This window comes from Fistularia commersonii, chromosome 14, assembly GCF_037954325.1.
Source record: "Fistularia commersonii isolate RoL2024-O1a breed Wild chromosome 14, RoL_Fcom_v1.0, whole genome shotgun sequence".
Lineage (NCBI taxonomy): Eukaryota > Metazoa > Chordata > Actinopteri > Syngnathiformes > Fistulariidae > Fistularia > Fistularia commersonii.
The window spans coordinates 15,239,087-15,264,192 of NC_141297.1; the positions used below are offsets into that span (position 1 = coordinate 15,239,087).

A 25,106-nucleotide genomic window follows, 5' to 3' on the forward strand; every position below is an offset into this window, starting at 1 on the left:
TTCTATTGACATTCATGATCTAAATTTTACTGAACAATACATATATGTATATAAATATGTGTGTGTGTGTGTGTGTGCATGTGTGTGTGTGTGTGTGTGTGTGTGGGTGTGTGTGTGTGTGTAACTCCTACTAAGTGAACATTTTTTTAGCTGGAACAATTCAATCATATTTTTGATATTTTTGTACTCACGCAAAGCCCCATCATGAATTATGGCTGACATGCTACTGATTAGCTTAGCACAGGTGTCACTCATCAGAGGGCGGGTCACACTCCTGGCCCCTTCATGGCAGCGATACCGTTCATAAGCCTGCTTTCTGTTGTTGGAGGCCAGATCTCCTGCATTGAACATCTCCATGGCAGAGTGTCGCGGCATCAAGGCGATCTGGAGGGATTGTGATAAAAAAGGAGCGAAATATGAAGGTGGAAGAAGAGCTATTTCATGTTTCAGTCTGGGAAGTATTAGGTGGGATTGGAAAGAATTGATCTTACAGAGTCGACCAGGAGGACAGCATTTGCCGCTCCATTGAGGATGCTGTTTGCATCCTGATAGCGCGTGAACTCAAAACGGAGTGTGTAGGTCACACCTCTCTCCAGACACAGAGGCTGAGGAGGAACCATGAACCTGAAGAAAAAAACAGTTGGCAAAACCTCACACATCTACTGCATGTATGTGCTGCATCTGCTGATGTTTGAGCCACAAACCTGGATCCCGCCGGCAGGGAGATGATGAGTCTGTCATCGTCTGGGATGGTGTTCCCGCAGGGGCTGCTGGTCGGAATTGGGCCCGGGCGGATCAGCGTCACTCGCACCTCCTCCCAGTCCCGTGGCATCTGGATAGAATGCAGTCGAACACAATGGCATTGGACTGGCTACATGCAAAACGGGTAATCTATAGCACATTAAAAAGCTTACAATGAATGCACATAGTTCATTGCTATAACAAGGCTGCATATGATTAAATCATTACTTTTCCATCAGAGATTGTTGAATGAGTTAAAGCCAGGTCTAGTTTCTATGTCTAATACTGTATTCACATGGCTCTAGGAAGGCAGTAGGTGGCAGAATAGCTTCACTTTCTTGGCAACATGAGTGAAATAATCGGTCTAAATAAACTAAATAAATAAATAAATGAACAGTCTATAGTCACACCATGCCATTTAAATGAAACATGCAAATATATATATGTATTAAATATAATGTAAGTATTTCATGTATTGTTATTTATGTCTACTACTGTGGAATACTTCTTGTCATTGCTGTGTCAAAATATGGAAAATATACATATACATATATAGGGCCCTGGTTCGATTCTGACAAGGGGACCTTTCTGTGTGGAGTTTGCGCATCCACTGTCCATGTCTCCACAGCTAGTTTTGGAATTCCGTTACATTGACAAAAATATTCACTTTTTGACATTAATTCAGAAAGTAATGCCTAATTCTATGGTCCTGCTCTTGCCCAATAAACCTGCTAACTGCCATCTTCCTCCTCTTAAATAAACTCAGCAGGATGATATGTCCTGAAGAATACACATTACATAAATATGTATTTTCTTGGCAGCGGTGGTTCATATGGTAATGCAGGTGTCCATCAAATGGGAAGGCTGGCGGTTTGATTTATGGCTCTTCCAGTTTGCATGCCGAAGTGCCCTTTAGCAAGACAGTGAACCCAAAGTTGCTTCTGATTGCCTGCTTAGCACCTGGTGGGTTAGCGCCCACCTAGTGATAGCCTGCTAGTGGGTCCATAGTATGTATGTTGACTGTGTCATTGTAATGAGTTGTCAAGAATGGTGTCATTCATTCATTCATTCATTCATTTATTATCTATAGTGCTTACCCTGCACTTGTGGGGTGCTGGAGCCTATCCTAGTTGTCACTGGGCAAGAAGCAAGGTGCACCCTGGACTGATTGCCAGTCAATCACAGGGCCAGATATGGAAACATACAACCATTCACTCTCTCAATCACATGTCTCAGGAATTTAGGGTCTGTAGTCAACCGACAGCACGTTTTTGGACTGTGGGAGGAAACCGGAGAACCCTGAGGAAACCCACAACAGGTGGGGGGAAGGGGGCATGCAAATGTTTGAATCGAACCAGAGACCTTCTTGCTGTGAGGCAGAAGAACTATCTGTTGCCCCACCATACCAACCTTATATCATCTTATTTGATTTAAACAATGTTTTTCTTTACTCCTTTTCCCCTCTCCCTCAGAAGGCCCAACCTTTTCCCAGCCACACTTGTAAATAAATCATTTTCTTAATCTGTCCTGTCTGGTTAAGTAAAAGGTTAAAAAAAATAATACAAAAAATAATAAAAGGCAGTTTAGAGAAAGTGATTCATGCACAGACCTGAGACTCATAGCGGATGAGTAGATCATACTCCATGGAGTATGGAATGCTACTGATGTGAAACTCCAGGGTCCCCTCTTGGGGTACGCGGGCGAACCCCATGCCCGTCCATGAGGCGGGGCGACCCAGCTGATGCTCCCTGATCTCCACTGTACAGCCCTGGAAATTTAAAGGGAAACACATTTTTTAAATGAATTTAACAAGTCAGGTACAGCATGCAGAATGTCATATTGTATCACAGTATCAGAGCATATAGACTTGTATGTGCACCTCTTCAATAACTTTATGGATTAATAGAAAATATATGCATTCAGAAGTTTAATGTTTATAATGTGTTACAAACTTCTGCCCCACTTTTTTAGATATCAAAGTAAACCTTTCAAGTTGTTTTCAAATGTTTATAACACTAGGCTTCGAATCTGAATTCACATCGCTTACCTGGAAAGAGGTTTTAAATTCTTGTTCAATTCGAATCATTCAAAATTCTTCATACGAATGATGCTAGGTGAGCAAATGTTTTGCAAATATTTTTAGTTATTAGATATTGAAATTATTCCACAACCCCACTATACGCCCTCCTTTTAAATTAAATATTCTGTATATTACAAAATTATTAAATAAAAAAGTTCCTATAATTACATCTCAGTTACAAATAAGGTTCAACACTAATCTCTTTTTTTTTTCTTTTGTAACGAAACTAATCCTAATCAGAATTTTGTCCAATTTATTTCTGAGTAAATCCAATAACAAAAAATGTAGTATCCATAACTTATTCTTACTTTTATATAAATTAAAATATTAAAATTACAGTGACTTACCTGACCCATTTTGGCCAACTCAGCCTCATAGAGGAAGTGATCCAAAGACATGAAGAAATATCCAGACTCCACCTGCGTGCACTGGCGTCCTGTCATGTGACTGCGACAACGACACTGGCCGTTGTCCATTGAGCAGCTGCGGCAGACACACAGTTTCATTTGTCAGCGATGAAGTTTTATTAAACATCATTTAGCAGCAAATACCTTTTTAACAAAGTTCAAAGACTCATCACTCTTTCTCATATATCCACATCCAGCAGCCAAAAATTGAACAGAAAATGCTAAATTTTAATACATTTTAAATCTTTTTTCCTGAAATAATGGATGGCATCACACTCTGTGCGGGATTTGAATACAGTCTATGATAGTTTTCAATTTGGATAGTTTTAAAGCTATGAATAAAGATTTGCAATGTTAAGTCAGGACCCCTTTTTCTGCTTGGCATTGTTAAATATACCAGATGAGTGTTTGTTTCCATTACCATTTGGAAGTTGAATTAGCGCACGGTGTTGACAGGATGTCGACCTCCTGCGCAACAGAACTCTATAAACAAATGAAAGTGGGATGTAACAAGTAACTGATCTCAGGGTAAATGTGGAGGCCAACAAATTTAAGGGCAAAAAGCAGCGGCTGCTTTTTGGGAATTGATCATTGGGATCATTTGGGAAGTGATCATTTCTGGATAGGTCTCCTTTGTAAACAATGGCATGGATAAGTTTCCATCAGACATCACTCCACTGAGGCTTGCAGGTCAATGAATCCAAGTGTGAGGTAACAAAATGGAAAAAGTGAAGGCGAAAACAGCTACTGATGAATGAATAGGATATAATACCTTCATCCTGGAAGACCAGGGTTTGCATTTTTAGCTAGACTTATTTATTTAAGACAGACATTGTTATTGACATGATGAAGGCATTTCTTTTTCAGGGCGTTTTTTTATAATCATCTCCTTTCTGCTTGTGACACCTGATCTATGATATAAGTTCTACTCACTGGTTGTCGACCGCTCCTCCGATGAAACAGTCACAGCCCCTGCAGCCATTCAGATCATGGCTCAGGCCCCAGTGTTCCGGCTGAAAGCGAAAAAAAATTGGCAGGGAGAAAGCAGGGTGATTGACAGACAGGACAAGAGGAGAGCAGATCAACCAGATGACATTGAACTAATTCATGCAATAATCCACTGAGAGAGGAACTTGCGCTGCACGTGTCATATTCTGACTCAACTTCTCACATCCATCAAAACAGCATTCTCAGCTGTGGCATACCATTGCTGTGAACACTGAATTTTTTACGGTTAGCAGTTTTACCTTCTCGCTTGGGTATATTTTGGATGGCCAATATGTACTTTCCATCCTTGTTTCATTCAGGTCGCCTCGATGCAGGACATTCCAGATGATTTGCGAGACAGAGATTAAACCCAAGCACTGATCTAACTGATTGACCTTTCAATGAACACTTGATCTTGAACATCATCTTGGGCTCTGGGCAGCATTGGAGGTCTTTTTCACCAAATTGATTTTCAATGGATATTGATTACAGTCGTTCTTAAACTAATGTGCACTTTCTGATAAAATGGTATCCGATAGTGCGGGGGACTAGAGATGAAAAAAAGCCTTGTTGGCTAATTCTGGCTTTTTTATTCATGTTTTATTCATGTGTTTTATGAAATTGCTTTGACCCCTTTTGAAATAAACTAATTGAATAAAAATGGGAGAAGCATTTAATCATTTGCTCAGGCAGTGTAATTTTCTCTCATCTGCCCTGTTTTTTTCATGAATGAGAAATTAGTCAGCTAGTATTAATGCCTTGCATGCATTTAACATACTGTAACTGTATGAGATGAGATGATGATGATGAGATAAGAACAACTTTATTAATCCCGAAGGAAATTGTTGTGCCAGAGTTTCAAGTAAAAAACATAACAGTAATAGATAATAGTAGACAGGAGGAAGAATAAGAAATATAATGAAATATGAATTGTCTTAACTAATGAATGCTACAGTATTGCAGACAACACTTAAAAATCCATCCATCCATCCATCCATCCATCCATCCATCCATCCATCTATCCATCCATCCATCCATCCATCCATCCATCCATCCATCCATCCATCCATCCATCCATCCATCCATCCATCCATCCATCCATCTATCCATCCATCCCTCCGTCCGCTCTGAATCTCTCCATGCAAGGTCTCTGGCAAGCTACACTAATGACGGTGATGAAGCAGCTTCACTTTGTTTGAACTTCTTCCATAATATTTAATTTAAAACTCGTTTCCATGGCTTCACAGGGCTCGTCAGTCGTCGGGATCCACTTTCAGGCCTGGCCTCGGCCTGACCATTTTAGGCCTGCTGTAACCCGCACCGACCGGACAAGCCTCAAATCCCTGGACTAAATTTAGACACAGGGGCCAAGCAGAAGCTCACATTCCTGCCCACACTATTCCTGGCTGAGTAGTTTTGGGACAACAGGTTGAATTGTAATAGGACGCTGATCTCTGGTTTACATGTCCAACCACCAGCAAGGGGGGATGAGAGGAAAATAACGTTTGTAATTTCAAAAAAAAATCTTCCTCAGTGATAAGCACTGATGCACTTTTGGTAACAGAGGTTATAATCCAAAGGTATTTTGTTTGTGCTTTCACCACCAGGAGGAGGCTTCTCTGGCAGAGAGCGAGGGTCCTTTCTCACAGTCTTACCAGACACTGGTCACAGCTACGTCCGGTGACAAGACGCTTGCAGAAGCAGTCGCCACTGACAGGGTCACACCGGGAGCTGCTCGACACAGTTCCTCTGTGGTCACACTGGCACGCTGGGAGGACACATAAATCAAATTCAGTGTCTTTTCGACTGGCATTCTTTGTCTTTTTTTGAAGATTTGTATTTATTATATACAGTTTGTGCTTAGAAATATTCAGTGTTCTGTTTTCCTGGTGGTGCTACTGCACAAATGCAATCAGAAAAAGCTGCAGACTGGTCAGAGCTCATTTAGTCCAGAGTAGAAATTGTTTTTTTTTTTTCTTGAGTGATGAAATGAAAGAGCATGATGTAGATACACCTTCCATTTATAAAAAGTGAGACAAACTGTGTTTTAATCTGATTTCAAACAACCAGAGGGTTGCGACCCCTGCTGGCAGCAAAGGCAATTTAGAGTAACAAAGTGATGAACTCATTCAAAGGCTGAACTAGAATGTAATTTCTTTAAAAATAATCAATGTTAAAGTGTAATTTCAGAATTAGATTTTACTGTGTATGTCATTACATTTGAATTTGTGCAATATTTTTATCTATTTTTTATTTTTTTTAAGAGTGCACGTTCTGGTTTTTTATTGGGCTCAAGCTGCATTGATAGCTTGGCTTTGTAGGGTTTTGTCTGACTCGTGTTTAATTCTTTTTTGGAGGGCTGAGGGCTATGAATAAAAGTGACAATAACAATAAAAAAAATGAGAAACTTCATGTGACAACACTGAATGTGCAGCAGGAACGTGGTTGAAGAAATACATTTTCTATGTGTGTGTGAGTTATACTCGAGTGTGTACTCACGTTGGCAGCCCTCAGGGTTGTCGGTGCTTAGGCCAAAAAAGCCCATCTTACACTTGTCACAGCGCGATCCTTCCACATTGGCCTTGCAGCGGCACTGACCTCCTACAATGCCAAGGGAGGGGTCGGTGTGGCTGTCACACATCCCGCCATTCAGCGAGCCGTCTGGGTCGCAGTCACAAGCTGCAGGACACACAAGGTGGCTCTGAAGCCTTAATGCAAAAACATGTTCACATTCAATATTCAGACCCCCCACCACCGCCAACACACACACACACACACACACACACACACACACACACACACACACACACACACACACACACACACACACACACACACACACATTAGTGTCTGATTTGTCTGGCTTTGGTTGGCCTATCTAGGGCTGGATCGGTGGATTTGTGTGGTGCTGGAATGTGGTTTCAGTGTAGTATGTGTCCAAATGAGACCCTATAAATAGCTCATGTAATTACTAAATCATGAATTATCCATTTATCTATCTTCTATCGCTTATCCTGCACGCAGGGTCGCTATCCCAGCTGTCATCGGGCAAGAGGTTGGGTACACCCTGGCCACATACAAAGACCGAACAGTCACTAACTTACTCATGCTGGGCAATTTTTTCCAATTTATGTGCCGTGTGTTTTTGGGCTGTTGGAGGAAACCCCATGCAGACACGGGTAAAACATGCAAACTGCAAACTCCACACAGAAAAGTCCCCCTGTCGGAATCGAACCAAGGTCCTTTCGTGCTGTGAGGCCAAAGCAAGAATCAATGCCCCACCCATAATGAATTATACAATGGGAAAATGTGCACATAAGAAGATAGGGACGCAGTAAGACAAGACTTGAAATCTACATGTATATTCACACAGCTAGACACAGTTTTTTTTGTAAAAAAGGCTATAGTCAATAATGATAGTAATAGTCACGATTTAAATCCGTCAGTTTCTCAAAATCCATTTTGTAAATACAATATCCTCTCACAGGGTTAGTTTGGCCCCGCAGGCTAAAAAATTTAGATGTATATAAATGAATAAATGTAAGTCTACAACTAACCCAAACATCTGATAGGTTGTCTTAAAAACAGGTTTATGTTTTTTATGGCAGGCTTGTTGTGCCTAAATCAAACCAGATCTGATCAATTACATTAACACCTTATGTGTTTTTACACATAGATTTTACACTCTGGGCCATGATATATGATCTGATTGTAGGAAAAAACAATAACTCGTGGTGAAGAACATTCAGGTTAATTCCAGCTGCAGCTATGTTTCACCAAACCATACACTGACCTATGCAGACCCGGGGGTCTCTGATGTCCTTGACGGGGTCTTTATAGAAGAATGGTTTGCACATTTCACAGTTGCGTCCCATTGTATTTTGCTGACACTCGTCACAAACTCCTCCACTGGTGTTCCCTGTGGCCAGATATACCGCCATATCGAAGTGGCACTGTGTGGAGTGGCCGTTGCAGTTACACTCTGAAAATCAATGACAGTAATGAATGGGTAAAGTCATGTGTTTTTAAGTATCAGTGGTTCCCCCTGCACTTACTCTTGCAGGCGTGTGTGTTGCGTCCCTCAGCAGGCCTCCAGGGCAGATCATTGTAGAAGTCATCGCACCGCTCGCAGTTCAAACCTTTGGTGTTGTGGTTGCACACACACCTGCCATGAACCTTGACAACAAGAATGGGAAATTCAGGGCAAATTAAAAGCATAGCTGAAAAGGTTGAGCAGTAAATGGGGCACTCAGTAAGTACGATTATGTCAATGCCGAGTCAAGGCGTAAATATTTTGCGAGTAAGCAGCACGTAAACCTTGGTTACTAACCATTCCCTCTATGTCGTTCCTGATACCAGCTATGGGGGCGCATTCAGACGCGTGGCCATAACAAAAGCAGTTCCCCCGTACCACAAGCTCATAGATGGCATAGTAATACTTTTCTTTGATTTCAGGTCTGGGGTCCAGCAGGTTATCTCCCAGCGTGTGAAGTTTGGTGAAGTTGACTCTTAAATTGGTGATTTTTAGCTGGTCTGTTAGAAAGATGAAAAGAACAGAAGACTCAGTATCATTTACAGCACTTTGAGACTGAGTAAGTATAAATTACCATGGTAGAGTTTCAACCAACCCCTCTGGCTCCACAGATGTTACTTTATATTCCACCCTGAAACTCGGGTGCCAGTTAATCCTTCGTTTCATCCCATCAGAGGGTTTTCAGACTTTCAGGCTGTCAAGTCTTTGGTCTCTGCTATCTAATTCTTACCTCCAGGACAACTTTGGGGCAACTTTCACAGCAGAGGCACTCATTTTGCAGCCATTTATGTCAAGGTTTTCCAACCAACTGCCGTCACCTGATAGCTAACCCTCCACCAAAGTTAAAATTTAATGTTTTTCTGTATAAAACTGACCAAACTAGAAAAAATAAATAACCAAAAAAAAAAAAAAAACCTTAAATCTCTGGTCCATTATGCTAGCAATACACCAAAAATTCAGCCTGGTGCTTCAGCCTTCATTTCATAATAAGATGAGTCCACCTAAAAACTCGGCATATCAATTGCTCTCACATAAGTTTATTGAAAGAAATTTATCGACGTACTTTTTCAAATCTTGAACTTTATGGCCAAAGGAGTTTAGACTCCTAAAGTCATTCATTTCTGAGTCAGCCTACCAGGTAATTCAAGATTTTTTTTTTTAATCCCTGAATGGATTTTGTCATCATTGAATGAGACCTGAGAATTCCCTCTGTGTCGTCCCTGTTGGTTATGCTGACTTTTAAATATATTTATTTGTTTCGGAAATATTAAACCTCTAAAATCAAACCCTCTATGTGAAACATTATTTTTTGTAAATAAAATGCCTGTTTCATAAAGGGTTTTGTTTCCTATCCATTTTCCTGTCTTCCACTTTAAACTGTCTTAACACTGTGAAATACTCTGAGTACAATGCAGTTTTGAACTTTTTCTCTTTTCAAAGAACCATATTCTAAAAATAGAAGAATATAACAATAGTAAAAGGGAAATAAAGTAAAAGGACTAATTGAAGAGAGGCGACTAAGCTGCACAGACGAGTGCACACAATGGCCCTTTGGCCCTGGAGAGCGGAAGTCAGGGCCAGCGGAGCATGACGGCGTTGAGTGTGTGGTAAGGCATTATAACAAAAGTTAATGATCTGCTGTGCTCTCTGAGCTCTCAGGCACCTTGCGGTTACATTCAGCTGAAACAAGGTCTGACTGTGAGAGAAATTACTTTGAATCCCAAATGACATCCTAAATTATTTCCACCTTACAGGCTGAGCGTGTTAGGACCAGCTCTGCCTCAATCCATAAACACAAACTGTGACGTGAAATTTAGCGAGCAGCTCTGAGAGGCCGTCCAAACACACGTGATGTGTATAATTGTATTCAGGTTTATCGTAAGTCAGTAATATTCTTTTGTAATCTGATTTACACCAATTTAAGAACAGTCACCAAGTCCTGTGATATCTCTTGCACTGCAGAGTTTGCAAACGTTGAAAACACTTCTGAATCCTGGAATTCCAGCATTTGAGGAGAATATAATTTAAGGGTTAAATGAGAATTTTCTGCCCCAATCCCTCCCTGCACCAAAAAACATAGAACACACCGGTAACATCCACAGTCGTTCCGAGGGCTGAGTTCAAAACAGAAATGTGTGTACTGTTAATACTTCATGTGTTACTGGGGAACCTTACTTTAAAAAAAAAGAAAGAAAAAAAAACTTACGAAAAACGACTACACTTCAAGTTGCTTAACATATCTTGAATGATCTATGGGCCATCTGACTTTATCTGCTGATATTATCAGTTGTCAGTTACCAGTGTATAATGTCAAATTTCAACACAAATTTCACAACATTGTACTGCCCATATGCCCATGGTGAATTTAAAAACGGTAATAGGATGAAAAGAAAATTTGGAATTTGAGGAAAAATAGCAATTACCGATTATGTCAACTGTTATTGGTTGCTTATTTGTTCCTCTTAATGTTTTAAAATAAGTTTCAAAAAGAGAGAAAGATACTTCTTTTATAGCTGCATTCATTGGCTGACCAAAACTTGCTCTTCTGTTACACACCAGCTGTTGAGCGGGACCGTCCACCACACACACACACACACACACACACACACACACACACACACACACACAGGGAACACAAAATATGCCAACAAACACTACTTACATTCAGACAGGGACACACACCTTTCCCTTATTTGACTCACACAATTACTGGCACTGTTCTGCTTTGCCTGGGCCAACATTACCATGACAACAGCAGAGGAACTATGTCAAAGCCACAGGCCAGTAAGCCAAAACTTGTTTTGACTGATGTTAACAATTGAATTCAAACCATTTGATCACTATTTCCTATATATTTCTCTGGAAAACAATGCAAACATGATGTTTTTGAATTTTATCCTGTATTGTATGTATTTTTTACAAAGCACGATCGAAATGTTACCTGTCTAACCAGTCTGAAAATCGAGAGAGACTTTAAACATCGTAGTTTTTTTCTCCCATACAATAGAAAAGTCTGCCATTGTTATAATCATTTAATTAAATGTTTGTCTTTATTTAAAGTTCCTAAAAAGGTAAAATAAAACATAGAAGTATCATAGAAGTATCTAATTCTCCTTTCTGGCTGAATTTCAAAAAGAAAATCTCCCTGACAGACACAAGCTGAGGCGGTAATTGTTCAGTGGACCCCCTGATGCCAGGCAAGAACCCACAAAACAAATGATTATACAAGAGAGTGATGGCAGAACATTCCCAGCAAACTCTCTACATTTGGTAGCCATTCATTCCTATACAAATGACCGTATGAGACTACGTGCAAAGAAGAATTACTGGTGATAAATAAAGACTCTTCAGCTTGGAGCGGCTCAGGGTCCCTCCATTTGAGGTTGCTTATAGTGAAATATTGAAGAGTAAAAGACAAATGCCCATGATGCCGCACTTGGGTTTCTGGGAAAGGCTCTCATGTCCTGCCAGTCTAAACAGGAGGGCCAGGACAGCGAGGCTGTGTGGGAGAGGAACAGCTGCTTCTCACATCCACCCCTGTCTTTGCCACGCCGGGCCATGTCTCACACCCTAGGGAGAACGTGTCATAGCTGGAGAATAAGAGCTAATTGTATCCGCTGGACGCTGGTGTATAATGACAAACAGGCTCAAGATTCTGTGCATTTTTTTTTCCTTATCCGGATTATAAGTCCTCAGAAGAAGTCTATCTGTTGCTTAAATTGAATATCTGATTAAGCACGGGTTGCTATGTCATCATCAGGACATCTAATTATCCTAAAACTTGTATACTTCTGAAAGTAACAAAAGATGTTACCTGGTTGTCAATAGTAGCAGGTGTTTAACTGTTAGTTGGACTTTTCAAATGATTACCTGCCCATTATTCAAAGTTGTCAGAAACAAATGCTAAAGAAAGTCATACTTGATCAAGTTCTTCTTCGGACTCTAAGACTCGGCAGATTGAAACCAAAAATTTGAATCATTAGCGGCATCAGTGTCAAAGCTTCGTCCAAAGGTCTAATAGAGACTAAAGAACATTGTTTGCATCGATGAAGATCTAGTTTTGTGTCAAGCAAATCCAACTCAGATGGAGGGTTGGGTAAACATGGAAAAGCAGATTAAAAATAATTGAATTGCCAAAATAATTTGATGGAATGTTTTGCGATGTAAGAACTAATGATAGAACTCAAATTCCAAATTTCGAAACCCAAACATCAATGCAGTTGGTTCATTGGGAACCTTAAATTTGCCAGGCGATTGAATAAGAGATTTAATGGTTGTTTGTATATGTGGCTGAGATAGACTGGCGAGCAGTCCAGGGTTCCCCCCTGAAACACCCTCTGCCCCCAACCCCGAGAACACAATAAGCGGTACAAATGATGAATGATGCTGAATTTTCTTGTTAACAAAGAATATCACATTGTAGTCAGCTGTTTCAGACAGGCGCAAGACCTACTTTGAATGGTGGGGCTGTATGGATCGTTGATGTAGATGGCTGGATCCAACACTCGATAGATTACCTGAGCAGAACAGACAAATAAGTAGAAACAACATTGTAAATATAGTCTCAGACTCTGGCGATCGAGGGTGAAAGTCTCACAGAAATGTCCAAATGCCCGGGTTTATGTGTGCGAGATGACTGGACTGTTTAAAAAGCAGGGTCGGGACTAAAGGATGCTGTCGGTTTGGAACACTTCAAATAGTCATTAGGCGAAAGACTGGGTTGGAAACTGTAGCGTTACTTAAGTCTGGGCTTAAAAGGGATATTTTGGAACAGTTTGGGAAATTTGCTCGGCTACTCTCTCTTGCCAAGACCAAGAGAGAACGATCCAGCTGCTGTGACTGGACGGTAAAACAGCTGGAACACCAGCGCAGCAAAACATGAATGTTCATGCAGGGAAAACAGTTTCGTCCGAGCGAGACTTTTCTCCAACATGTTTTATTAACACTTAGATATTATTGAATATAAGTGCAATAAAGCACAACTTTTTTTAACATATAGGAAGTGAAAGTTATATCACTACAATCGAAGTGTGTCACATCACTATGTAGTTATTTATAACCTACTGTCATCAGATTTTACACTTAAAGTTCAACAGTTTATGAAATAAAAATCTTACTTTTACACTTAAATACATGATTTCTAAAAACGTTATTGTAGGCTTTTTCCTTTCTTATCACTGACCTCCCCCTCGGTGGACGGCTCAATGTCAGAGTACCGGGATTCACAAATGACGTCGTCAATGTTTCGCAACGGGCCCTGGGAAATCCCAGGGAAGGCGGTGTCGCAGTCATGGGAGAAATAACGGTAAATCTGCCAGGTGCGGCCAAAATCTGCAGACCGCTCGATCAACATGGCCGCCGGGCGGAATGTCTGCCAAAAAACAGAAATATTTAAATAGATTCATTGGATTTGGGGGAAGTTTTCTCTTGTTGATGCCGCCATCAAAGGGGGGTTTGATTCTACCTTGAAGGTCATAATTAGATGAGTGAAATGAAACTCGGCTTCCAGGTCCAGCTGGATGAAGACATCAGACTTTCCTGCAGGGAAACAGAGATAGTTATTCAGAAACCACTTACATCTGCTTTCCATCCACATAATTTTCAGTGGGTGACAGAGTCACGGCTCTTAACAGCGAGCAAAGGAGCAACTCGGCAGCTTGTATGGAAATGGCATCTTATCAGGGGGTGGCTTTCAGCCTTGGCAGGGGAGCGTTATGGAAAACCCCACACACACACTTCCTGAGTGGCAGAGGATCAACAATCCTGATGGGCTGCGTTTACTCAAAGGGCCACTTTCACTCTGTGGTTATTTGCTGGAATATTACATGGTCAAGAGTACTTTCACATTCCTACACAGGGGGTACATTGGCTTCTGACAGGAGGAAATCTATAGATCCAAGTATCTATTATACTTTTCTAAAGTTTAAGGCTTTTCTTGCTGTTTTTTTAATTTCCTTATTTTCAGGGAACTTCTCATTTCCAGTTTGCCATTTCTTTCCGCAACCAATTCTTTAGATGTCTGTCAGTTAACCAATGTCATTTGGACGATTTGTTTTCGACACTGAAACATTGAGATCTGCGTCTGGATGTGCATCTACAAAAAAACTTACCACAATTTCCAGTCATTTTCCAGTAAGAAAAATCCAGGAATATAATATTGTTTGGATACGAGTAGCTGTGGCTAATAGCTGTATCACCTATCCTGCTTATTGCAGAATGCTACGTGAGGCGATCCAGAAGTTATCAGGTACAATTCTGGAGAGGGTTGATTAAAGAATAGCAGAAATATTGCATTTTTTAATAATATTTAACTTGCTTCTAATGTGGAGCCAACCATAAGTCATTCAAATATATTTAAATGTTTTTTTGAATATTGGAAAGAAAGTGCAGAGAGGTACTGAGTTATTTTTTTTAACAAAGATTCAACTAATCGAGAAAGAAATTAGGAACAATATGGTGAATATCCTGAACAGAAAATGATGTACTTTTAAGGGAAATCTGAATTTTGAGTAACTGTTTCGTATGGATCAATTTCTTTCGGCGCATTTTCTCACATTCCCCCTTTGTTTCCCAGGGCCTGTGGGGAAATCTGACCACTAAAATAAAATCCTAATGTGGCATAAATGAACAGCTGACGTGGAACGGAAGGAAAAAGCAAAGAAAAGACGGGGGGTTGGATGGGGGTGCGACACGAGCCATACAGAGGGAGGAAGGTGATGATGGATGGGGTGTGAGGGGGGGGGATTTAAGCTTTGCTAATGTGGTGGGCAAGTCAGACATATTCTATTTACCATCTCACCCGGGACAAAACGTAGCTGTAGCTTGAAACGTCTAGATGTTTGCATGCAATCACAGGAAATGACATTTCCAATCAATGCGAATGCACAATGAAACCTCTGTCACCACTTCCATCAAGGAAACAGCACGGGCCATAAAAATCCGCCCCCCCACCCGACTTCTTGTGTCCCCATTTCTTCTACTTCAGATCCTCTGTGAACTTGACACAGACATCCCAGTTTCTCATTGTGATGAAGATTTAAGCGCAAAATGGATCCTCTCTCGCAGTCCTTACTCCATGCTGCTGTCCCTCACTTTTTTATTAAATCTTGGGCCTCGTTTTTATACTTTCCCATCCAGGCCTCTTATTTCCCTCAATGCTGAGATGCCAGAGTTGGCCCTACTCTGTTATTAAGCCCAATTAAGCCTGTATGAGTGTGCGTCTTGCTACAATTTGTATAGAATTGGTAGCTGTACAGGATCTAATTATTCCAGTGTTTCCATCCCCCTTCCATTGCATAATTTCTGCTTCAAGATAACGACATGTCTCCACATCCACAAAACTTCACGGAACTCCGTTCTTCATCGTCAACAGGAATTTTTCAGGAGTTGCCAGTATAATGTTGTTGCTGCTGCGCGATTTATACCCATTCGTTGTAATAAAGTGGAGCCAGAGACTTCAGTGGTTTGGCAGGAAAGTACCTCTGACAGCATGTTTGCTTGAAAAAAATGATTATATTATGTTATTATACATAATCTTTTCATAACATGGTGAACGTCTGACTCACATCATGCATGTGAGATCCCTTCAGAACTGTGGGAATATAAATTTGACGTGTTCTGATGGACGGAGGCTACTGTTCCACCTACTGCACCATCCTTTATTTGAAGCTAACCGGAGGGAGAGGGATCTTCAGTTCTGTGTTGTGGCACAGAAACAAAAGGGGGCTCTATCTTCTCATCTCACTACATCATGGAATTGTGGCAAACAGGCCAGAGATTCTGTCTAATTTCTAGTGAATCTTGAATCTACATGACACACGTCATTTTTTGCAAAACTCTGCTATTAGAAGAAGTGGATATTCTTTATGTGGATGACACAAACGCATATAAGGTGACACCAATATCCCCCAAAATAAAGCTGCCAGAAATACGTCATGCCTGGAGATTGTTCAAGATTTCTGATATTGTTCACACATACAGCATCTTCTCAAAAGTGCACCTACCTTTACATTTATTTGAAATGTGTTTATTTCCTTATCTTTATTGTGACGGTTAAAGTAGGTTTTATAAAATCACTTTGGAATTTTGAAAACACCAACTTGTGATTTTTAATCTGGATCTCATGCCCACCTGAGGAGAAAGTGACTCCAGTGTTTTAGACTTGGAATTGAGTAAATTCAGATAAAAATAAATGATGAGAATGCATTTTAAAAAGTTCCTGAATGCAACTGAAATCAAGTTAAACCCCATGGTGGTAAACTTGGCTGATTTATTTGGGCTAAAATGTGATGTTTTTCCCCCAAACCCCGTAAGACACTAATTCATTACCATCTGACAACATTGCAGCTGGAACACATCATTACGCATGAATTTACATTCTCAAAACGGACTTTGAATGAGACGAACTCAGAATCAATGTCAGTGTGAGTTCCTACTGAATAATGTGGAGTGCAGAGTTGACTCACCGTTCTCAGACTGCCACCAGGAGTTCTTGCGGTGAGGCTTAAAAGTGGTTATTACGTTCTCTATCCGGTGGTTGATGGTGTTATAAACTGGATCGTACGGCCGCCTGGAGTCGCAGTCGAAACACTTCTTCTCATCCTGCGATGGCAGGTCGAGTGAGGTCGTAGGTGAGAGAAAGTTCAGGAGATCAATGAGAAAAACAGAACGGCACCCAGAACTCCAAGAAAGAATGTTGATGATTCACTCGATCATGTTTTTAAGACACCATCTCAGCCACGCTGACCTGCAGATGACTGACGATGCAGTACGGCTCTTTCCTCCTCATCCCACATGTCGATGACGCCTTCAGTTTCTTCTCCCGCCCGACCAGCAGGTTACCTGTTGCAGGGTAGCAGCTGCCATAGGCACAGCCGTGGCTGTGATCGGGCTCCTGGCCAACTGCGGCGGCCAGGCCTGGAGGTCAAAGAAAGGGCAGGAAATGAAATTACAGGCAGTCAGAAATGAAGCTGCAACATTAGTCAATACAATAGCCAGTGTGTTCAAGAATTCTTCGGATGAACATCCTTCTCTGTCGAGAAAACAATATCACTTCCTGAGGAGGAGTTCAGAATGAGAACTACAGGAAACTAAAAGGGCTTCATGTGTTCTACCTTGAGGAGCAGACTACTGAGGTTTGCAAGTATTTCAGCATTGACTAAATGTTGCTACAGGAGGCAAAATAATGGATATCTTCCAGTCAAAGACACCCTGTCTCCGAAAGGCATTATAGGAATTAAGGCTAGAATGCAGAACCATTGTAATGCTATGAAAAAAATAAAAAAAATGTATCTCCGCTGCAACTGAATTACAGCTGTAATGTTGTCATGTATGCAGCATAAAACAGCAGCCCAATGCTATGTATTGAAATATTTCACTTTTGCACGTTTTCCAACTTCAAAGAAACAAACTGTATAAACACACAGTAAAGTGCAATTAATTAAAGATAATATATATTGCTAAAATTCAAGTGAAGGAAATAAGGTGCATGGTGTCTGACACATGGCAGCACCAGTGTTTGTGTAGCACAAGAAGAGTGTTAAGTCCACACTGACGACAAGTATATTGAAAGCAAAAACTGTAGTCTTAATTTAACACTTCATAAAAATATGTAGCTGGTGTCTGAACAAACAACAAATAAACCACACTGTTTTGTGGTTACAGTACGCACACACACACACACACACACACACACACATATATTTGTATGTACGTATATATATATGTATACATATATACATTTGCATGTATGCATGTATATATTTAAATATGCTTCCAATGGAACAATTGATCAGCTACAATTTCGGCATACTACACGTACACATTTAAAGAGCAGTAATACATCAAGATGTGTGAGGATTAAATCTTAAGAAGATTAATTCATTTCAGCCATCAAAGTCGTGGCGTGAAGCTCTCAGAAAAAAACACTCTCCTGGCTCTTTGCAGTCAAGGTCTGCTCTAGGTCATGCTCAGCAGGGTATGGAGGGCTTGCTGAACTGAACGCTGGCACCTAACAATTAGAGAGCTGCCGCTTGATTAGGAGTGGATTCAGTGTTGAGAAAACATCCAATGGGAGGAAGGATTATCTCAGGAAACCCTGCAGATTAACAGGCTCTGCCTTCTGGAGGGGTCTTGTAGAGCAGGCTTGACATGGACTGCTGCTAATAGTGAATCTGAAAAATAACCCCCTAGGGTCTGCCGGGGTTTAACCAAAAACAATAACGGCAGGGGGTATTTAGACAGGTCTTGGAAAAAGGAAACAGACGATGTAAATATGGAATAAGACGCATCAGGATGGTCTATTGCACTATTAATGCAACAGTGTGCTGTGGTGGGCAGCGATAGAGTGACACAGCAGCGGAGCCTCAGTGTGACTAAATAGTCTCGCTATGTGTGGGAGTTAAAATAAACCTTTTAAACTTTCATAACAACCAGCAGCAGCCGTCACACATTCCAGCTGACATTTTGACACAGATTTCTCCTCCCCCAAGTTGCTGAGAACCGGAGTCTGTCTGTTGCATTGAAGAAATTGCTGAGAGGTGAGTGGAGACCCAGGGGTCTCACTATCAATTCATGATGTGTCCACAGCAGGTGGTTCTAATCCTCTCCATAATGCGTCTTTTCAAGATGGCAACGTCTTGCAATTAATGTTCCAAAACAAACTGGCGTGGTGAATCAAATTTGTGCTTTGGCAGATTCATACTCCCCGGAGTATCAACACACTTGTGAGCATGAGGCATTTTTATCACCTCGAATACTGTTAATACACAGCAACTCACTCAATTTGAATACTCGAGTATGTGAAACTAACCAGAAGGGCTCTCATAAGCTCTTTCGCTGAGTCTTATTTATTTTACCTTTCAAAGTCATGAAATGAAGAATACCGCACATTAGTGTGGAAGATGATAAAAGCTCTTGATTGGGTTACAGCTGAAGGCTATTTCGCTCAAAAAAAAAACCAAGCCAATTTCAATTGTCCAGTTCCAGAATGATAATGTGACCTACTATTGCAGTTCTTGATGCAGAGCTATTTCACCATGATGCTCTTGTCAGAGAGAATAGCTTCCACTTCATAAACTCATGAACTTTCTTCCAAAATGGCATCAGAATCCTGAACATCTGACATACTGTAATGCCAACTTTACTTTTCTCTTGTGAACGACATGTTTATAATCATTACCTCATTAAAACATACATGACAAACATAAACATAAACATACATGAACATGTATATAAAAACAAATGTGCATTGAATTATTATTTCAATATCTTTTGTTGCTTAAGATAACAATGCAACATTGCCTAATGGCAATTATGCAGAATTTTCTAGAGTAGAAATTACTTATAATGTGAACTTTATTTGTCATTGAATCCAAACTAATCAGAAGTGTGATTTGCTCAAGTCAATAATGGTCAGACATATTGTGGAAAAATAATGCTCTTGTGAAGGAGACATCTCTGTGCAGCAGTTCAACTTGCGAAATGAAAACTACCTGAACAGCAGCACATATACTAAATAAATTAGCGAATTTTTTTTTTTTTTCTTGTTTTGTTTTCTATAACATCAGTTTATCAAATTATGCCTTACTACAGAGGTCTTTCAATCTCTAGCTTTGAAGGAATTGCGGGGCTTTCTGTAATCGCATGCTTGATTTACAGGCAGAGGCATCTGCACATGTGCACAATGATAGCTTTGTCATTAGTCTGCTTGGGGATTTCAAACTATGGGGTGATAGCGTATCTCTTAAAGTTCACGAAATATGATTCTGGAGTAAGTTGTGTTTTTTCTTTTTTTTTGTTTTGCAGTGAAGAAATGAGACTAAAGGAACAGGAAGTGTAAGAATCACAGATGGAGGGGGCGCACCACCTCACACATCACATTCTCTCAGCAAAAAGCCCTGTCAACATAAGGTATTGACTTTTACACCTTTAAAAATGAATTCTTGACTTCATTTCAGATATGTCATCATCCAAAATATTTTTTCATCAATTCTGAGACCATTTAATATTTGAAATGTTAACAAATATATGGTCATATGGGAGTGCATCTATATGAGACAGAAAGGGATTAGCATGATTGACAAAAACTCCTTGTAAACTAATCTTTTAATATTGATGTGTGTCTCTCCTGCGTGAAGAGCTTTTAGAACTATTTGACGCAGACAGATGTGAAATGAGATCTGGGTTCTCTCTGTGGGCCCACAGCACCACAGGATAAGATGGACCGAGATGCTGCATTATCACAGTGTGACGGATAGAAAGCATGATGGGAACGGTGCAGTGGAGAATTTCACATGGGCACACACGGACACACCTACACAGACTTAAGAGAGATTTTACAGGAGACCTGTGTTTGCCTGGCATCAGGACAAGTCTCATGCCGGTGTCAGCCCGGTGAGTAACAAGCTGATTATGAAACCCAGGTCCCCGCTGTGTGATGTGCAGGAACACGTGTCCGCGTGTGGAACCACTTTATCTTTATTAAATGTGGTTTACATGCTGGCAGGACACACGGTTCACGGAAACACGCTTTGAGCAGCCATCACTACTGATACGAAAGACCATTTCTAGGATGTTATCTCAGTATTTGTTGGCCACAGAAACCATTTGGAAAGCAAACCCAGCCTTTTGTACATTGGCTGCAAAAAGGTGAAAAAAGACTGAATCAGGTGGATTATGTGCCAGATTAAGTCAGAAACCATGGATGTCACTGATGAATATCAGGTACGAAGCAGCAACCTGAGCTTCCTCACAAGGACTGAGGTCACTGAGATACAGGCTGTCTTTTTATTTTGTGTCAGAGCAAGAGAGAGAAAGAGAAAGAGCTTCTAAACCTGCCAAAAGATCAGATGCAGAGCTGGGCCTTTGCAGCACTGCTGCAAGACGGTGGGAAGATTCATCCACACACAACCTGATTTCTGTTCTGGAAATGTCTGGCACACACTCAAAGAAGGATGTGTGTATAGTGCATATGTGTGTGTGCGTGTGTGTGAGAGGGTAAAATGTGGGGGGGCAGAGGAGTAGAGCAGACGTCTGATGTGTCTGATAATCACAAGATCTCTTGTTTTCTATTTTCCTTGTTTCTGTTTGTTTGCAAAAAAAACACAGAATTCCACACTATTACTTTGAGACCAACTTGAGCTACCGTCAATGCAGCAAAGATTATAGTATTTAACATAAAAGTGAAAAACATTTTGTGTGTTTTTTTCTCTGGAAAACATGAACAGCTATTATTTAAAAACATGTGTGTCATGTTTAGGTGATGGATGAAGTATTTTACCTTTAAAACATGATTGTTCAACATATAAACAAGTGGAAAAGGGTACTATTGCCAGTGTTGATCATGAGAGAACCAAAGGGCGCATGGAGAGATGGATAAAAGAGGAAAAAAGGATTTCGCTGTATCGTGGATCAATAACAATATCTCCTTTTGGCTTCAATCATCATGCTGTGTCACATATGAGGGAACTGTAAGAGATGAGGCACATAAAAGGGAGAAAAACTGTAGGTTCATTTTAAAAGCTCCAAACACAGGCTATGAAATGTACCTTGGTTTCAAGATGCAGTTCTAAATCTTTGGCGGTGTCGGGAAGAAATAGAAATCTACAGAGGTTAATATTGTGGCCAGTGTAAGCATGTAAAATGTCCACTGAGAGAGAAAGTAAGCATGGGGGGAAATACTTTGAAATGGACCAGATGCAGAGAGCGTGTGGTTCTTTCACGCCCCCACAGGGGCCCAGAAAGTGTCTGCATTTTGGTGACAAAGTCACATTGGCGACAAAGTCTGAGGCTTTTATCTGTGGTCAAAACCTTTGAGTTACATCCCTCGTGTTTTACTGGTCTGTGACTTTTCTGTGCCTTTCATTATAATGATGGGTCGGACAGATCAAGTGACTCCACTTTGTTCCGCGACAGCTTTTCCCAGACAAAAGTGACATGAGGTGAGGCTGCTTTCTAAATCTTTGATCTGAGTGTGGTTTCTGCAGGTACAGTGATCCCTCGCTATAACGCGGTTTACTTTTCACGGTTTCGCTACTTCACGGATTTGCATCGTGCATTGTGTTCTGCACTCTGATTGGCTAAAAAGTCACTCCGCTTCTTCTCTACCTGTGCGTCACCTGCACCGCGGGCTTCAAAAGAAGAAAACACTGCAGAGCGGAGTCAGGATGCAGCGGCTCAGTCTGAAGAGCAGTGAAATACACCTGAGCCACTATTTGTCCGACTTTACTTTGTATTTTTTTCATAATCATTTTTAATTTTCTCCCGTTTAATCCAATTACTCAGGTTGCGGTGGGTGGTGCTAATCTCCGCAATTTGAAGCCTTCAGTTCACATTGATGATTAAAATTATTATTTGACACTACAGTACAGAAGTTATTTGTTGAAAAAAAACGTTTCTAAAGTACAGTACTTTTATTTGTGAAACAAATAATTGAGCCTGTAAAATGGTTTGTTCTTTCTTTTCAATGTATAATAGAGTATTTAATTGTATAATAATTCACGGATTTTGCCTATCACGGATTGTTTTTGGAACGTAACCCCCGCGAAAAACAAGGGTATACTGTACATGATGTTATACATAACCTTCTGATTTGATGATTTGAACTCAGTGGCTTGTTCAGAACAGTCGCTTCTGCTCTACATGCAATGTGAAGCTATAATGTACCCATGAAAACTTTTTTCAGGTCACTGATTGGCCCATACAATTTGTGCATGTCTGATGATATTATTTGTAAAATAAGTGAAGAAAAATGCATAGCCCAGTTTTGAGCGAGCAGTTGTAAACGTTGCTTCAACACACTCGCTTGAATCACCTTGCAGAGCAGGCGCTGGTCAGTGAACGTGTCTAAAAATGGGGCGACGAGAAGTCGATTGAAAAAGCTCTCTCAATTAAAGCACATTGAGAACACAGCCATTTCATATTTCTTCTTTCTGTAGCCATAAATGGAGAAGCACGCAGGGAGGAATGTGAGCTGACAGCTGACTGAAGAGATGGGGGTAGTGGTATGAGGGGCTCACAAAACACTGCCGTCTAACCGGCCACTTGCCATTAATATTACAGTGTACGCTTCAGCCCTATATTATATTGTCCGCTGCACTGCTAGTTTAGCTTCTGGCTGAGATTAGTCTTTGGGCATTGCTTTACTTATTCATTTATTTTTATTTTATAGATTCCACGGATCATTATATCATCCTGTCAGACTGGCCATCCTATTCTAAGACGGCTCGATATCATTACACCCATGTCAAAAGAACAGTGACTTCTGACTCGGGGCCGAAAATACTTCCGGATGAAGTCATGCTTTTCCTGTCCATGGCAGTGAAGTCTGTTTTTATTCTTAGTTTCAGCCTCCACTGTACCGATGATGAGTGACACTAAACAGAAAGCACCTGACACATCCACAATTAATTTCTGAATTTCTCATCTTGTGAACCCGGGGATAGAAGGCCAATCCCCATGATGTATGAACTATTTTTGAGCTGGCAGGATTCAAATGGCTCCGGACGACAAAGATCCTACTATGGATTGGTGGTAAATGTCCGATGCATTAAATAGGCTGAGCCTTTCGGTAATGAACGAAAATCGGTATCGTTCTCTGAGTCAGCTGCACTGCAAGATGGCAAACCAGGCGCCGTTCGCCATCACGTCGATCGGCGTCAACAATCCAGGGAGCCGAGACAAACAGGGAAAGCGATAGACTGCCGAGTTGTGACAAACTCATGGCGAGGGTTGAGTGAAGCCGAGGTCCGACACGCTAACGCCGTTAACACACGACAGGGAATGCTGGAATGATCCAGTCCTATCTGTGCAGCTGGCAGACTGGCTATGAAGCACATATGACCAGTGTGCAGGGCATGTTTACCCCCATCCATCCCCCGCTCCCCGCTCCGAGAAAAGTCAACATCCTTTCATTTCGCACTCCTCTTGGCTAATTAGCCAACATTCTCCCTCTGCCTGTCTTGTCATTGCTCTGCACTTCACTGATGGAGGGCCGAATATGCAGCCCTTTTTCCTCCTCTCTCGCCTCCTCATTAGCTCCTCAGCAGCTCCAACTCCCTTTTCTGACCTTCCGTTCACCCCTCTGGCATCTTTCATCCTCCCTTCCCTCTTCAGCAACCAAACCGCGTCTTTATTAACAAACTGTGGACCGAGTAAAACTTATTCTACTAAACTACTGATGCAAGCAATGTGCAAGACAGCACTGATATCCTGTCGATAATTATAGATTGTTCTCAATAAAAGAAAACAATTCCTCATGTTCTTCGATCAAGGCTGAAGTTATTAGAGCTACAGTGTTGAACGTTTCTGCAAGTCAGTCCAGTTTTTTTTTTTTCAAGTTATAAACTGTATTTATTGTGTATTTTAAAAAGGTTAAACAGAGCTCCTTCTGATCCATTGATTAACGCTGTAATTTTCAATACCCTTATGTGTTTTTGATTCCTCTTCCTTCAGCCGAAGGGAATATTCAAATCTTTGTACTTTTTAAGACCTTAAAACACTTTATAGCCTTAACTTTGACACTTTATATTTTATTTGCATTTCTTATTCCTCCTCCTTCCTACTATTATCTATGATTGTTATGCTTTACTTGAAACTCTGGCACAACAATTTCTTTCGGGATGAATATTACATTACATTACATAACAATACATTGCATTTGGCAGACGCTTTTATCCAAAGCGACTTACAATAGAGGACATGCAAAGGGACTGCAAATACACGATGCACAGGAAATATACAGAACAGTAAGCTTGGGTTAGTGAGGGTTTTTTTTTTTTTTTTTAATGGACAGAGACACACAAACGTACACACACACACACACACGCACACACACTGCATAGCCTAACTTGCTGCCAAC

General features: G+C 40.8%; 1 protein-coding gene across 1 annotated transcript in view; it reads right to left on the reverse strand.

Annotated features, from left to right (window-relative positions):
• lamb2 (laminin, beta 2 (laminin S)) overlaps window positions 1–25,106 on the reverse strand; it is a 49,060-nt gene that overhangs the window by 14,382 nt on the left and 9,572 nt on the right. Inside the window, exons 3-18 of the mRNA XM_086159384.1 lie at window positions 16,995–17,164; window positions 16,714–16,849; window positions 13,713–13,786; window positions 13,431–13,619; window positions 12,702–12,765; window positions 8,546–8,748; window positions 8,271–8,391; window positions 8,009–8,197; window positions 6,715–6,894; window positions 5,871–5,983; window positions 4,162–4,241; window positions 3,169–3,304; window positions 2,351–2,509; window positions 705–832; window positions 492–624; window positions 192–384 (exon numbers count right to left, since the gene is read on the reverse strand). Of these exons, the coding sequence (XP_086015510.1) occupies window positions 192–384; window positions 492–624; window positions 705–832; window positions 2,351–2,509; window positions 3,169–3,304; window positions 4,162–4,241; window positions 5,871–5,983; window positions 6,715–6,894; window positions 8,009–8,197; window positions 8,271–8,391; window positions 8,546–8,748; window positions 12,702–12,765; window positions 13,431–13,619; window positions 13,713–13,786; window positions 16,714–16,849; window positions 16,995–17,164 (2,268 nt within the window). The remainder of the gene's footprint in view (window positions 1–191; window positions 385–491; window positions 625–704; window positions 833–2,350; window positions 2,510–3,168; window positions 3,305–4,161; window positions 4,242–5,870; window positions 5,984–6,714; window positions 6,895–8,008; window positions 8,198–8,270; window positions 8,392–8,545; window positions 8,749–12,701; window positions 12,766–13,430; window positions 13,620–13,712; window positions 13,787–16,713; window positions 16,850–16,994; window positions 17,165–25,106) is intronic.